We start from the raw sequence: 14741 nt of genomic DNA, 5'->3' as shown, positions 1-14741 counted from the left end.
ACAACCTAGTTTTAAATCTTGGCTTTTGATAGATTGTAAGTGACAGCTAGGGTTTGGTCTCCTCCATGCTTACTGGGCATGATACATATTTAAGGGAGGAAAGTGATACAATTGGCAATTTTACTTATTGTGCCATTTAGTCCCTGAGCCTCCAGAGACTTCAAAATGCACGTGTCCCTGTGACAGCAGCATGATTATGCTTTTGCCCCCTGTTTTTACACATGCCTTATTGCCATCCCCATACTTTTTCTCCTTTGTCAGGACAGCTGTCTAAGAACATAAATAGCAGTTTTAACCCCCAGCAATTCAAGTATACTGAAGTCGCTTGCTACCTTTTTATAGTGTTTGCCCTCTGGATAGAATGGGGGCATCTGTTCTAGTATAGAAGACTTAATTAAAAGGCACAAGTTTCCACATGTGTATTTTTACAGCCATAAATGAAATCTAATTTGCCATATGGGTTTTAAGAAAATCCAGCCCCATCTAACTAAATTTATTAATTTGCTAGCAATTTAAGGTTGATAAATAAATTTGGCTATGTAAAGTGTCTCTCTGTCAGTAAATCTGTCTGCCTTACAATTTTTAAATAATGTCATGTTTACTTAAATATGACTACACAAATGTTCTTTGCAGTTCACCAGATATGTAGCATTTATGAGAGTTTGTAATGCAGATATTTCCATAGATGTAAATTAGTCTTGGTGCTGCATTTTTTTAGTGTTGTGTGTGAATTAAGTATTTGTAAGGGTGCTGGATTGACAGCCATAGGAACTGGAGTCCTCTGATTATCCCCATAATAGGTACAGCACATCCAGCACCAATATAGCCTTCCCCACGATGTCCTACCAATGTGTCTCAACTATGACCTATAAGGATCATTTTGAAGGCAAGCAAAATAGCTGTCGTCATACCCTGGTTATCCTTTTGAATCTGCTGAACATTAGCAAGGCTGCAGATTGACTTGTGATGTAGGCATTTCTTAGTTCAGCTCCCATTGGACACCAGACTAATTTCACATGGCTTCCAAAAGCCCATTACGTGGTTAGAGTGAAGCTGTAAAATTCTACTGGCATGACTCAAAGTTCAAACCAGTAACTGTACCAGTAGGCTCAGAATTTTTCTATGCTCCTGTAGAAACCTTGTCTAATGAAGTGCACTTCCATAAATACACATTTCATTATGGTTAATGCTGAAGAAATACAACAGTATAATCTTTTGAGGACTGTATCTTTATTTAGAACAGTGAAACTTACCTTGTGTTGCTTTCTTCACAACAGATTTCCAGCACAAAATAACAGTGCAAGCGTCCCCTAATTTGGATAAACGAAGAAGCTTAAACGGTAACAGCTCTAGTCCGCCAAATAGCCCCACAATAATTCCTCGTCTTCGAGCTATACAATGTAAGTTTTCATCACCATTTCCTTTTATTCTTTTAACCGTTATGAACACACTCATTTTATATGGATACACTGCAACACATTGGAAAGAATAAATTACAAGTGGATTTAAAGAAAATGAATGTGATTGGGCCCCTAGATGTCCTGTGAGCAATAAGCTGCATGAATTGGTTGAGAAAATCTTGCTAGAATGACTGTTTTTAGTGAGTATTTCAAAATTGGTGGCTGAAGGGAAGGCAGTAAATTGTAACTTCTCTGGATTTTAGTAAAGCGCTAAATTGTTTCAGGAAATCGTACTTGAAAAAATTTGGCTTGGATAAAGTACTGAAGGATCATAAACAAAGGGCTAACGATAAACAGCAAAGTATCAAACGAAGGCGCTGCTGCCAAATAGAATGATAGGAAATAATACCAGCTGTCCTTGAAGACCAGAGTTACAGGAGCAGAATGTCCAAAGCCACAGGGAATAATGCAGCCACGGTATATTCAGGAGGACAAAAACACTAAGTGGCAAAGGCATCTTGCCCAGTGGAGTGGAGAAGAAGGGAACCAAGCACATGGGAAGCGGGAGGGAAGAAGAGAACATGTGGAGGGGGCGATAAGTGCCTTTCCCTTTTTGAAAATCACCCTCTTCTTAAAAAAGTACCTAAATGCTGTTCTTTGTAAGAAGCTCCTGGGGTTGCTGCAGGGAATACGTCTGTGTAAATGGCAGTGTGAGGTAGCAGTCATGAGTCGGAGGGGAGCTGGTCCGCAAGACACTCAAGGTGTGACTGAGAACACCATATCTAGAGAGAGAAAAGATCTTTTAATATATATGAGTCGTTTCTTGATTTTAATACTGTCTGGCTTTGTGTACGAAGTAGAGTGGCTAACTAGCCATGGCTGTAATAGAACACCACATAGGATGAACAGTAAAGCAAAAGCTGTTTGTTTAATCAGGGTCATTTCCCAAGAGACAAACATGTCATGTAGTGTCCATCCCAACAAATCAGCTGTGAACCCAGGACCATTTTCTGGTGCCAAAGCAATCTAGAATCTAGGTCATCTTTTGCTTCCGAGTGGTGCTGTCTTCCTTTCTATCCCCACCAGATTCTTTCAGAAGAAAGAACCCTGGTGCTTAATCAGAAGTGCATGGCTCCCTTTCCTGGCTATTCCCTTCTGGGGATCAGGTCCTCTCCGGCTGCTTTTGGGTCTTGGAACCCAGCTGCCTTGGCTTCTGCTAACTTTGGGTAGAAACTGGCTCTTTCCCTCTGGGTGAGCATCACTGTCTTACGCCTGCCCTCTCATCATTATCTCTTCTTCGTAGTCATTAGTTATAGCTGGAGGGCTATTCTGTTACCCCATACCCGGTTGGGATAGGAAGGAATTAGGTACAACCTGTCCCTTTATCTTAGTCTCAAGATTGCTTGAAAAAAGCAGAGTTAGAAAATTGTGGGATTGGTCTTTTCAAAATTGGTATAGTAAGCGTGGTTAATGTCCCCTTTTTACTACAGCCTGGAAAGAAATTAGCTAAAGTTAAATCTACCATCTGCATGTGAAATTTGAAGTGCTGCCGTGTCAGTTTAGATTTAATCTATTCTCAACTTCACAACAACACTTTTAGCTTAATACCCATTTCTCTAGCAAACTGTATCATGAATTTAACTTGACTTTCACAAGTTATAAAGTACTTCTATCACTGGACAGGTAAAATGAAACAAAACAGATTACATGAGATGTTTTTGGAATTCATTCTCTTTAATTGTGGGTGAAGCCACAATTACCTATCCTAATTACACTTACTACATACCATCTTTTATATATTTTGTTCATCTTTTTAATATTTTGGGTAGGACAAAAATACTTTTTTCTAATGGTATGTCTCAGAAAACCAAAATCTTTGAAAAAAGATTGCTTTTTATGTCTATGGCACTCAACATAGAAATGAAATAAAAATTTCAGGTATTAGCCTAGCCTTAGAATCTTGAGAATTTTTAAAAAGGAAGGAAATAATTTTACATTTGTACCCTTCTTACTCCCGCTATCATAGACCCCTGTCCTGAAAGGGGATCCACCAGTGCAGACCTGTGTGCCTGCGTGGAGTTCAACTGATGTGCCTATCTGAGCATATGTTTCCCTTTGTAGGACCATAATAATTACTGTGCTAAACAAAGAGTCTCTCTCAATGGAATACTTTCTAATTTTGAGTTTGGATTCCCAAGCTTCTGGCCAAAGCTGAAATATCTTTTGGATATATTTGGCTGAAGCAACTTAATTTCCACATCCCTATGTAAATCCCTCTCTACCTATGTAAAATAAGTTCATCCAGTGCTATTTTATCTTGATTAAACTTCAGAGCTCCCTTGTTTAGAGAAGATTTATTTGTGTGTGTTTGAGCAAGATGATCTAACAATTGTTTGTTTGATCACACCTCTTTTTGTATAAAAATTTCTAGCTTTGAAATCTAAATTTCTTAAAAATGAAAAAGAAATCCTAGCTAACTGTAAAGTAATTTTAGTCATAAATTTGAATTCAGCTGTTTCTGAACACATTTTTTTTTTTAATTAGACTAGTAGGGTGTCAGTAGCCTCCAGAGAACCCTGAAAACTCGGTTGTAGTATCTTAGCAAAGATAAGCATCTATGCTGCAGAGCAAGTTAACTGGTGTAAAAGATGGGGGAGGAGTGGGAAATAGTTTAATTATAAATCATTTACACTTTTACCTTGTTAAAGACAGTTTGTCATGGCAAAAGTTAATACTGTATTATATCAGTACCATCATCTTGGTTGTGAGCATGTTGACAATTTACTTTTCCAGTTGTTAGCCTGGGGCCGGTCTGACACAAGAATTTATATAACTGATTTACATTAAAAAAACAATGGGGCCAATCACACTCTAATCCTCCTATGACTGCTTAGCTCTTCTCGGGAGGCATTTTGCACCTTTTTGGGTCTGGGTTTTTGGTCCTAGATCTAAAAGTATAAGGAAGAATCAGTCCCTCTTTTGCAAATAAAGTAAAATTACTAAGGTCTCTACTGCGTTCTCTTAATTTTTCCTCAGTGATTTCCAAAACAGACACAATTACAGCTAATGGCCGAAGAAACAGTATATATGTGTACCAGCAAGATGTAGATATCACAAGTGAATATGAACTTCCCAGTGGGGTTATGAAAAAAGGCAAGATCCAAATAAATTGTAAAAGGTGTTGGTTATGTTAGCTCTGTAACTGAACTTGTATTAAGTGACAAACTGAGCACTTAAGTAGAAAATATCCATTGTAAAATATTTGTTTTGGGTTAATGAAAAACAAAACCACTGTAATTGGATACAATGTTGTAACTGAGATATTCTAATTTAATTTGATACAATTACATAAATAATGTTCTAATGAACAAAATATTAACTGGTAAATGCTCAGTTTGCCTCACTTACTTGAATTACCTAAATGTAAAGTTCTGAGTTTTAAGAAGCATGAAAAATAAGATCTTTCTTGCTGCCTTGTCTTTAATTTTCAACTTTCTTGCCAGTTTGCAAATTCTTCCTTGCTTGTGTATCTTTTTGATCAATGCAGTTTGTGTTTTGGCATCGGGGGGGAAAAATCATCTCAATTTTTAAGTTGCACCTTTTTGATTTTGCTTCTGTGATGCAGTGTTAGTGGAGAAGGCTGCTTTGCTAAAACCCAAATTCTTCCAGTAGCTTCCAGAACAGTCCTTCTAATGACCGCTAACCTACTGTATTTGTCTCTAGTAACCTCAGATGAAAGCAACAGAACCTGGGGAAGAAGCACAGCCTGCCACCAAGAAGAATTTGAAGATGTGAAGAGAAGTTTTAAAAAGAAAGGTTGTACATGGGGACCAAGCTCCGGTCAAACAAAGGAACGTGCGGACTGTAAGGAGAGGTCTGACAGCTATGTTTTATATTCACTTAATATGATGACCGATCTTTTGGTGACTAGATTGGAAGCCAGATTTGGGAAAGCAGTTCTGCAGCCCTTATTTTAGCTATAGCTAGAATTCCTCAGACCCTCATTTTATTAATCTGGGAATGTTCTGGTAGTCATAAATGGGACCCACGCAGACAAAGATGCTAGAACAGTTACTTTACCTTACAATACCTGATTCTTTGAGATGTTTTGTTGATTCTTTGATGTGGATTCAATGACCCACCCTCCAATCCTTTGGAGTCAGGCTCTACTGAGATTCTGAAATAGTGAGGAAACCAAGAGCCAATTGGGAGCGCTGTGCCTTCTATGCCCAGGGGTGGGGTGACATGAGGACATGCAGGGTGCAGGCACCTAATGCACACAAAAAGATTACAATTTTGTGTGTGAGGTGCATGCACAACATAAATGGGATCCACATGGACAAAGACTCATACAGTAGTGCATTGCTTTTGGGGAGAACTGTTTTTTCTGATTTCTGCAGGCTTTCTAATTCATGAGATTCTTATTTCCCTTGTGTTATTTTTAGTGTACATAATTATAAATATTGTTAATCTAAAAATGTGCATGTTTTTGAAAAATAAATAACTTATTTGTGTGTTACCTGTTGCAGCAGTGAATTCTAGACTGTCTTGGTGCTGAGTAAAGGAATTATTTCCTTTTTTACTACTTTGAAAGGCAATATATTTTTAAAATTTGAATTTTGTATCATTTCGTAATGAAGTCTTGAAATCAGCTGCCTGAATTTTCACTAATACTCTTCATTATTTTTTATAAATCATTTAAGACCCTTCTTTCCAGGGTATATTTCTTTGTCTACTAAGTGTCCATCAATTGAATGGGCACTTCTGATTGTTAAACATACAATATCAACATACAATCATATGTCTATGCAACATCCTCTTTTGTGTTTGGTCTTTGATCATCTATTTTACTATTTTACATTCATTTTACAAAATTATGCATTTTAAAGAATTTAGACCTTTTTTATACACTAACTTCCTAGCTACTCAATGAGAGTCCTGTGGCACCTTAAAGATTAACACATTTATTTGGGCATAAGCTTTTGTGGGCAGAAACCCGCTTCGTCAGATACATGAAGTGGAAATTTCAGTTTGCTAGGTGTGTATATATACACATGCAAGGATGGGTGAGTTACATCACAGTGAGGAGGGCAAGTGTTAATGAGGTTAATTCAATCAGGGTGGATGAGGCCATTCACAACAGTTGATGAGAAAGGTATGGAGGCCAAAAGAGGGAACATTATTTTTTGTAGTGGGCTAGCCACTCCCAGTCTCTATTCAGATATAGTCTGGTAAGTGTCAAGAAGCTAGTTTTCTAGTTACTGTAGCTTCTACTGTTGTAGCACTTTGTATGTTACATGTTTAAATATACACAACAAATTAAATTATATAGAATGGATAATTTGTAGTTATGCATTCTTTTCATTTTAAACCTGCATTAGTTCTGATTTAAAAAAAATATATAGAAACATGCTATTCTGTACAATGACTAAAGAATCATTCTGATTTCAGAATAAGACCCCTCTCAGATGGCAGCAATCCTTGGTCAACCATTTTAATGAAAAGTCAGAAAGGTGTTCCATTAGCTTCACTGTTTGTGGACCAAGGTAAGAGTTGTTTATCAATTTATGGAAATTGCCCTAAAAATTATCTGAATTAAGGTATCACCTCTTCAGACCTACACACATACTATAAGCACATGACTATTCATGTATATAAATGTAAGGCACATATTTAGATGCCAATTCTGCAAAGACTTAAGTTTGTTTCAGTAATCATTGTCTGTCTTGACGACTAGCCCTGGAAGTGTAGTTCTTAGTTTGTATTGAGAAAGCCATATCCAACGTTCTACAGTACCACCATTTCTAGTAACTCCAATTGTTTTTATTTACCAGTCTTGATGTTTAGTTGCATACAACTACAGAATTGAGTTTCAATAAAAGCTCCTTAGTTAGGGTTGTAACAGTTTCTATCCTTGGAAGCATTTCAAAACTGGTCCATCCAATTTCATTAATAAATCTGCCTTTCATTTTGAAATTGCTATGCTTGGTATTAGACCAGACAAAATTTATTTTTAGAATGCTTGTAGTCAGGCCAGGAACCTTAAAATTATGAGAATTTTAAAAAAAAAATATTTTTTTTTACTTTTTGGAGAAATCTTTGACCATTTTTCCCTCACATCTCAAAAAGCTTATTGAAAAGACACATTTTACTCATTGATCCTCAGTAAAGCTATTGTATAGGCCTAGATTTTTCCTGAGTCCCTCTCATTACTCAGATTTCTCCACAATAATATTATAACCTCTCTTCAATATTTTGCAGATTTTGGAAGTATGCTTTAGCTACATCTCTCTCGAGCGCATAAAAACATAGAAAACATTAGGTATTAAAATTCTTATGCTTCCTGATTTATTGATTAGAAGCTTGAATTGTCTGTAAGCCAATGCTTCCACGTTTTGCAGGCACAAGCACAGTTCATGATCTAATATGGACATCAACATATGGATATCAAACTTATTCATCATGAACCTGATCAATAGCCCATTGAACTCAATGGAAATACTCCCATTGACTTCATACAAGTTTTGGGACAGAGCCCATTGAAGATGTCATACTCCAACACCCTTCAAACACAGCACACAGATATAGATAGATGCAGCTATATATAAAATTAAGTATGCTTACTTAGTAATCTATTCACAGAAATATGCTGCAAGTTCTTCAACACAGAAGGAAATGGAAGTCAGCAAGAATATATATAGTCTGGAAAAAAATATTTATTTATAGTATGTGCAGTATTAGCTGGGTGCTGAGTAGAGATATAGAGCAGTTTGGCGTTTAGACTTTCACAAGTAAGGGTCAATCTTTTAGATTTTTCAAATTTAACTAACTATATAGCTAATTTTATAACTATCATAGAAAACTTAATCAACAAGTAGCTACTATTTGGATTTTCATTTTGATTTTAAAAATAGTGTGTAGAAAAATGTGTTTTTATTGTTTTAACTACTAGAGATTTCTTTGATATTTATCACAAAAAAAAGGAAAGATTTTGTTTTGAGAAAATACTTTGAATCTGACTTAAGTTATCCCTGTGTGTTTCTCTGAGCCTCCAAAAAGTGGGGGGACATAGAACATGCGCATGTGAGAGTACATATGTACGTACACACACACACACTAGTGAGGAATCCTAAGGTACATATATAAGTTTGCCAGGAAAAAAGTGTCTTATTTTGCAATATTAATATACCTTCCAATATTTTTACATTATATATATTTGTACAGAGCAGAGACTTTTCCCTGATGGTTTAGATGCAAAAAGACCAAAGCAAATCAAGTTGCCAAATAAGGCTTATATTGATCTACCTCTTTGGAAAGATGATCAGGGAGAGAACACTGTAGAACATGAAAGCTTTGAAGAAGGAACCTCTGCTAGTTCTGCAAATAGTACTCCACAAATGACTCCTACAAACAGTCTCAATAAAACACTGCAGAAAAAGAAAACTGACTCTGTGTTGTATGGATGTGCTGTTCTCCTTGCATCTGTAGCTTTGGGCTTGGATATTAGAGAGCTAAACAGATCACAGGTTCCAGATGAACTGTTGCACAAGGAGGAGAAGAAGAGGCGGGACGGAATATTTCAGCGTGCTTCAAAGTTTCGCAGGAGTGCAAGTCCTGCAAGATTGCAGTCCAGAAAAGAGGACACACATATTTCATCACTAAATCCATCAGCAAATACTGTGAATCTTCTCTCTCTGCCTTCCCTTTCCACAAAGTGCTTGCTTCAGTCTGACAGTGAAGATGCTTTTGTAAGCATCACTCCCAGTGGTTGTGACGCAGGTATTCCCACTGAGGACTTTTCATCTGAAACTTCGGCAATGAAGAGGGGAGAACAAAGGGTAAAGCAGGTTCTTGACACTGATCCTGTGATGTTAAAGAATCAGTCTCCTATTCTTCCTCTGAAACAAGAATCTGAAAATGTGCCAAATGACTCTTCATCAAAATTGAGACTGTTGGATCACAGACGAACCATGTCAGATGGAAATACTGTCCACACCACATGTGGGTAATATAGACTATCAGAGAAATGCTTTATATGTAGTGCATAAACAAAACTGAAAATCTAATGGAATTATAACTTACTGAATATATTATCAATAAGTAATTATCAGGAATAGTATCTTACTAAAGTGGGGGGGGGGGGCAGGTGTTTCATTTGAAGTACGATATAAATTCCACTAGTGACTCAGCAAAATAGCTTCACCTAAGGCTTTTTCGACAGCATTAATCAAAGTCAGTGGGGACCTACTGCCTGGTAGGATATACCAATACCAGTGTTGCCAGTGAAATTAACCAAAATAGGTGCTGAGGATTCTATTCAGGTGGTTTTACCATACTGTAGTTCTTAAAGCAAAACTGGATTGCCAAATGTAATGGGAAATGTGGGTATTTCTACAAAGGTGGTAGCATCAGAGCTTCAAGTGGCTGAAAGAAATGCTGAAATTGTGACTTAATGTAGCTTGGCAATTGGTCAACTGAGACTAATTCATTAATGTCATTTTACTAATGTCCATTTATTAACCTGTAGGAAGACAGGTTTGATAAGTTTGTGTCCTTACTGGCACAGGAGTCCTACCATATGCTGAACATTTAACAATTAAGCTGTTGTTAAGACATATCCAAACTGAAAACACTTATCCTCAAATCTACTGGTATCCAGCAGAAATGTTTAGTTTCGTACTCACTATTAAGACTAGCATTGCCCTATGTAATTTGAAGAATATCTTTTGCAACACAATATTGCTCTTCAGTATAATTTTGGGTTTAGATTCCTTAAACTAATTTGTTTTTCCCCCTGAATAATTGAGGGTTTCCAATGTGCGTGCATGCATTAAAAAAGGATTTGGCAAAACTTGACAAACTTTTCAGCTTTATTCAGCTAATAGTATTCATCCTGCTATTTAGCTGATTGAATTATGGTGACTCTGACTGATGAGAAGTAGGCTCCCTTAGGCTCCAACACAGGAATAGAATTGGTTCAGAGGAATTCTTTGTGTGTTGAGTGACTGTGTCAGACCATTATCTAATGCTGCCAAGCATTTACGGGGCTACCAGCCTGTGTAACTTTTTTGGTGAAGTAGGATCACTAAAGTTGCTGTCAGTGGCATGTACCTTTACAGATGTCAAAGAAGTCAAAAGTAGAAGCGATCATCTAATATTGTCTTGTCTTCCCCTTCACCTAGCTGATGATGAAATCACTTCACCTAATGGAGTCTCTGATTTGCCAGCTCTTCCTGTTTCTGGGATTCTGCAGTCTCCGTCTGTTCAGCAAAGAAGCATTTCACCTGAAAAGCAGAGAGTTGTCAATATTATATCAAGGCCTCGACCTTCTTCTCTAAGAAGCAGAATAGATCCTTGGCAGGCTCTTCCACAAAGTATAAAGCCAGACCTTAAAGAGGTGGACCATTTAGAGAGTTATGTAAGTCCAAAGGTTAATTTTGTACCTGATATTGAGGAGAGAACTAAGTCCCACATGCCCTCATTACTTGACATTGATGTGGAAGGTCAAAAGAGAGACTGCACAGTGCCTTTGTGTAGAATGAAGAGCAAAACTTGTCGGCCAGCTATATATGAACTGGAGAGAGAATTTTTGTCTTAAGTGCCTTGCATTTTTAAAGTATTGCCTTTTTTAAGGAGAACAAAAAATTAAAATTATTTTGTACATCTAATATTTCATGCTACGGTTTTCTAAAATACTGTGGCCAATACTGCCAAAATTTTTATAACGGGCAGCTAACTTTGTAAATGTATAACAAAATGCCTATCTTGAATTTTCACTGGAATCCCATCTATTTAAAAGCACAATCTTGTAAAACAGTATTCTGGACATACATCTCTAAGTGCAATTTGAATTGAATTGAAATTCACTTATCCCATTCCCCCCCACAAAAATGACACTTTTTTTTGGCCAGAGCTCTTGCTTTTTTATACATTTTTTTTGTTTTCTCTCACATTTAAGGACTGATTGGCATGCAAAGGACTTGCATTCAAGTCACGGGGAGTTTTGTGCACACAAATTTTGCGGGAACAGCCCCTTATGAACTGTGGAGTTAAAGATTTTTTTTGGTGAAAAGATGCCTGTATGGATATGCACTACCCACTATGCCCCAAATAGTTAGTTTTCCTTTGTCATTGACTACATTATGTGAGTAACTTAACACCAGCAAATGAATTTGCATAGTTTGCCCCTGACTGTTTTGAAATACAGTAGATTGTCAATTGTAGAATTAGTTTATCTAGAAAGTTCTGCCATAACTTAAATTAAAACTAAACTTAAATTTGAGTGGGTAAATTGAGTGACTGGAATTTGGTTAAAGGTATTTGACATTCTTTGAGGGGGAGGGGGAGAGAGAGAGAAGCAACATTCCATGAGGTAAAGAAACACTGGAACTTTAATGGTTGTGCTCTGACTTTTTTTAACACAATATATTTGCACTGAGAAGAGCATTCTTCTTGATGATTATTTTTAATTAAAACTGAATTCTCTAGGTTACTATACCTTCTGTGGGGTGAAAAAGGATTTTCTTAAAGTGAGACAGTGCAGTTAACTGCATTTAAGTTCCTAGCACAATTACAAACTGTTACAAAGTCTGTTATTTCAAAGTCAGTCCTGCCTTTTTCCCCTTATTTTGCCAATGGCAGCCCTGCTTTTCACGTTGAGGTGTGGTATGAAAAGGCAAAAATCTGATATACTTGGTTTCTTTATTCAGTCAGTAAATGTCCAACAAATTCATAACTATAGAGACTTGTGGGGGGAAGTGCACTTAAACTTGATCATGTAGCAACTTCATTTTCCCATATTAGTGATGACTACTTTAAATACTGCTCTACCAATAATTATTGGATGGGCTGAAGGGGAGCATCATTAGAATTAAGGATCATTTCTTTAATTTTGATGTCTCAACTAGAAAATCTCTGTGTCACTTAGATTTAGATATACTGCAGAAATAAAATGACTTACTGAACAAAAAAAGAAGTGTTCATTTCCCATCAGGACATTTTCCTGTTTTGAAGTCTTTGTTTAAAAGGCTTTGTCTCCTTTACCACTAAGTTCAGATTGTCCATTGTTACACAGAATTCATGAGCACATAGCATCAAAATAAAGGGATTAAAAGGAGTTCTTTATTCTAAAACTGTAGTGCACTACATTGGTTACACTGAAAGTGGGAAAGAAGAATTGGAAAATGTCAATCATGGCGTTTTAACCATGCAGCAAAGTGGACAGATGGACATAACTTCTCTTGAGAACAAGCTCACAATATTAAGAGTGAAAATGAAAGAACATTTTCTTAAAGTATTATTTCTACCAAAAATGTTAAGACACATTAACTACTGGTTAGCTGTAAACTGAGTGACTATGTAGCAGGTTATTATTAAATTATTATATTTTTGTTCTATCCTGGTTATTTTCAGTAACCTGCATACGCTATTAAGTTTTGTCAGTATGAATACTGCACACTTCAAAACTTAATTACCACAAACTTCAGATACAATACAATGTTCTTTAACTTTTTTTTTTAAACCTGTATTTAATTTTTTCAGGTACACTTCAGTAGATGAAGTTTAATTTTTCATTTTAAATGTAATGATTGGTTCTCATGTAGAAAGTTTACATAATTAATTACACATGTAGTGCTCTGTGGAAAACATGGATCAAATCTTAAAGTTTGGTAATGTATTTAAGTTTGAAGATAAAAGTTAGTTTTAAAACATATTGTCTGCTTAAACTGTTTCAGGAGGGAGCATGCTTTTATAATGAGAGAAATTGAATTGATTATATTATACAACTATCCTCCTGGGGAAAGTACCTCTACTTGGCTTTCTAAAGGAAAATCTCAGGTGCTGTTGTCGTTTTGTCTTGTAAACTTTTGTTCTTTCTACTTCATTATAAATGTTGAATTATGCACCATAGATTTTGTAGTCAACAACCAGCATAAAAACGGCCTACTGTGGGCTGTTCTGTTTTCTCTTATTGTATCATGTGACCTGTTTTTAAGCAAAATTCCCTGTTGATTTTAATGGGGGATTCTGTTTAAAAATGAATGGCATTGTATGGCCCAATTAATGCATTGTAACAGTAATGTTAAGAGTTACATACTCGGAGGTTGCACCCCTAGAAAAAGAATGTATGTAAGCCATCTCCAACAAACTGGTTTTACTGATGCAGTCCTTTAGCTATAATATATAGTGTGTTAGAATTATTTTTTCATTTATTTTCTATAGTTTAAAATTATAGGCCAGTCTTCACTAAAATGAAAAGATTAAAAATAAAGGTGATTAAATCCATAGTTTCACAATTTCTATTTCACATGTTACCAGAGATACGTTTGTAAAAGTAAGGTAATTCAGTGTATATTTATAGTGATTTTACTTCTGTATTGAATATAGCTGGAAGAGAATGTATTTATTGTCATGTATGTGAATAGTCTAACCAGATAAATGGTAAATTTATACTGATCATGTTAGCATACAATTTCAAGGTGCTTACACTGCAGAGATTAAGGTAACTACTTGACATGCTGTTTTACAAAGCCTTATGACTGAAATGTTTTTATTTTCAAATAAACTTTTGTAGCTAGCATATTGCACATTGGCCTTGGCCTTCTTGAAATTAAGACATGTTTTAAAGCATTTCTGTATCTTACACTCTCTTGTACAAATTTCAGGGAGTAACCAGAAACTATGAACAGCCTGTTCTTAGTCCTTCAGAATGTGGGGACATGTAGCTATTTTCACTAAACTAAATGTAAATGATTAATCTTAATCTGAGCAGTCCTTAGGTTTTTGCAATTTTGAAATGCAGATTACAATATAAATAGCAGCATCTTGCTTTGTCATCCATGTAAACATAACACTTCTCATCTGTAGAACCCAGGGCATTATAATGGTGAGTAGATACCTTGTTTTTGTAAAGATGGTTCAGGCACTGGAAGATTCACACAGTGAATCAATTGCAGAATTGACTTTCTTTGGAGCAAGAATATAGGCCTGAAGTGAAATCTCTCCCCATTGAAGTCAGTAGCAAAATTCTCAATGACTTCAAGGGAGCCAAGATTTTGCTCCTTACATTTTTCTATTCATCTTTTTTGTGGGGTCCTTCCAATTTTTCTCAGACATGTTGCTGCCTGGTTAACCCATTCTTGTGAAAGAGCATCTCCCCATACATAACAGCAGCAGGAAAAAATGTAATATTACCTCTTCCGTCACATTCAACTCTAATGATGGTGTGAACTTCCAAGCAGTGCACCCCCATCCTGAAAACCTTTGCTCAGGTGAGTTACAATTCAGTGAAGCTGCTCAAGCAATATATTCATGTGGGTAATGAATGGCAGCATTAGTCCC

General features: G+C 36.3%; 1 protein-coding gene across 1 annotated transcript in view; it reads left to right on the top strand.

The window, feature by feature from the left end:
- MAP3K21 (mitogen-activated protein kinase kinase kinase 21) overlaps nucleotides 1-13980 on the top strand; it is a 54164-nt gene extending 40184 nt beyond the window's left edge. The window contains exons 6-11 of the mRNA XM_067536008.1: nucleotides 1278-1400; nucleotides 4437-4553; nucleotides 5124-5274; nucleotides 6852-6946; nucleotides 8613-9401; nucleotides 10583-13980. Coding sequence (XP_067392109.1) covers nucleotides 1278-1400; nucleotides 4437-4553; nucleotides 5124-5274; nucleotides 6852-6946; nucleotides 8613-9401; nucleotides 10583-10998 — 1691 coding nt within the window. The 3' untranslated portion in view covers nucleotides 10999-13980. The remainder of the gene's footprint in view (nucleotides 1-1277; nucleotides 1401-4436; nucleotides 4554-5123; nucleotides 5275-6851; nucleotides 6947-8612; nucleotides 9402-10582) is intronic.
- Nucleotides 13981-14741: the final 761 nt, after the last annotated feature.

This window comes from Emydura macquarii, unplaced genomic scaffold (genome assembly GCF_026122565.2).
Source record: "Emydura macquarii macquarii isolate MOO-44397 ecotype Brisbane River unplaced genomic scaffold, CSIRO-AGI_Emac_v2 contig_3517, whole genome shotgun sequence".
Classification (NCBI taxonomy): Eukaryota; Metazoa; Chordata; order Testudines; family Chelidae; genus Emydura; species Emydura macquarii.
Note: the sequence above shows the minus strand (reverse complement) of the source record. Positions and strands in the feature narration are given on the sequence as shown.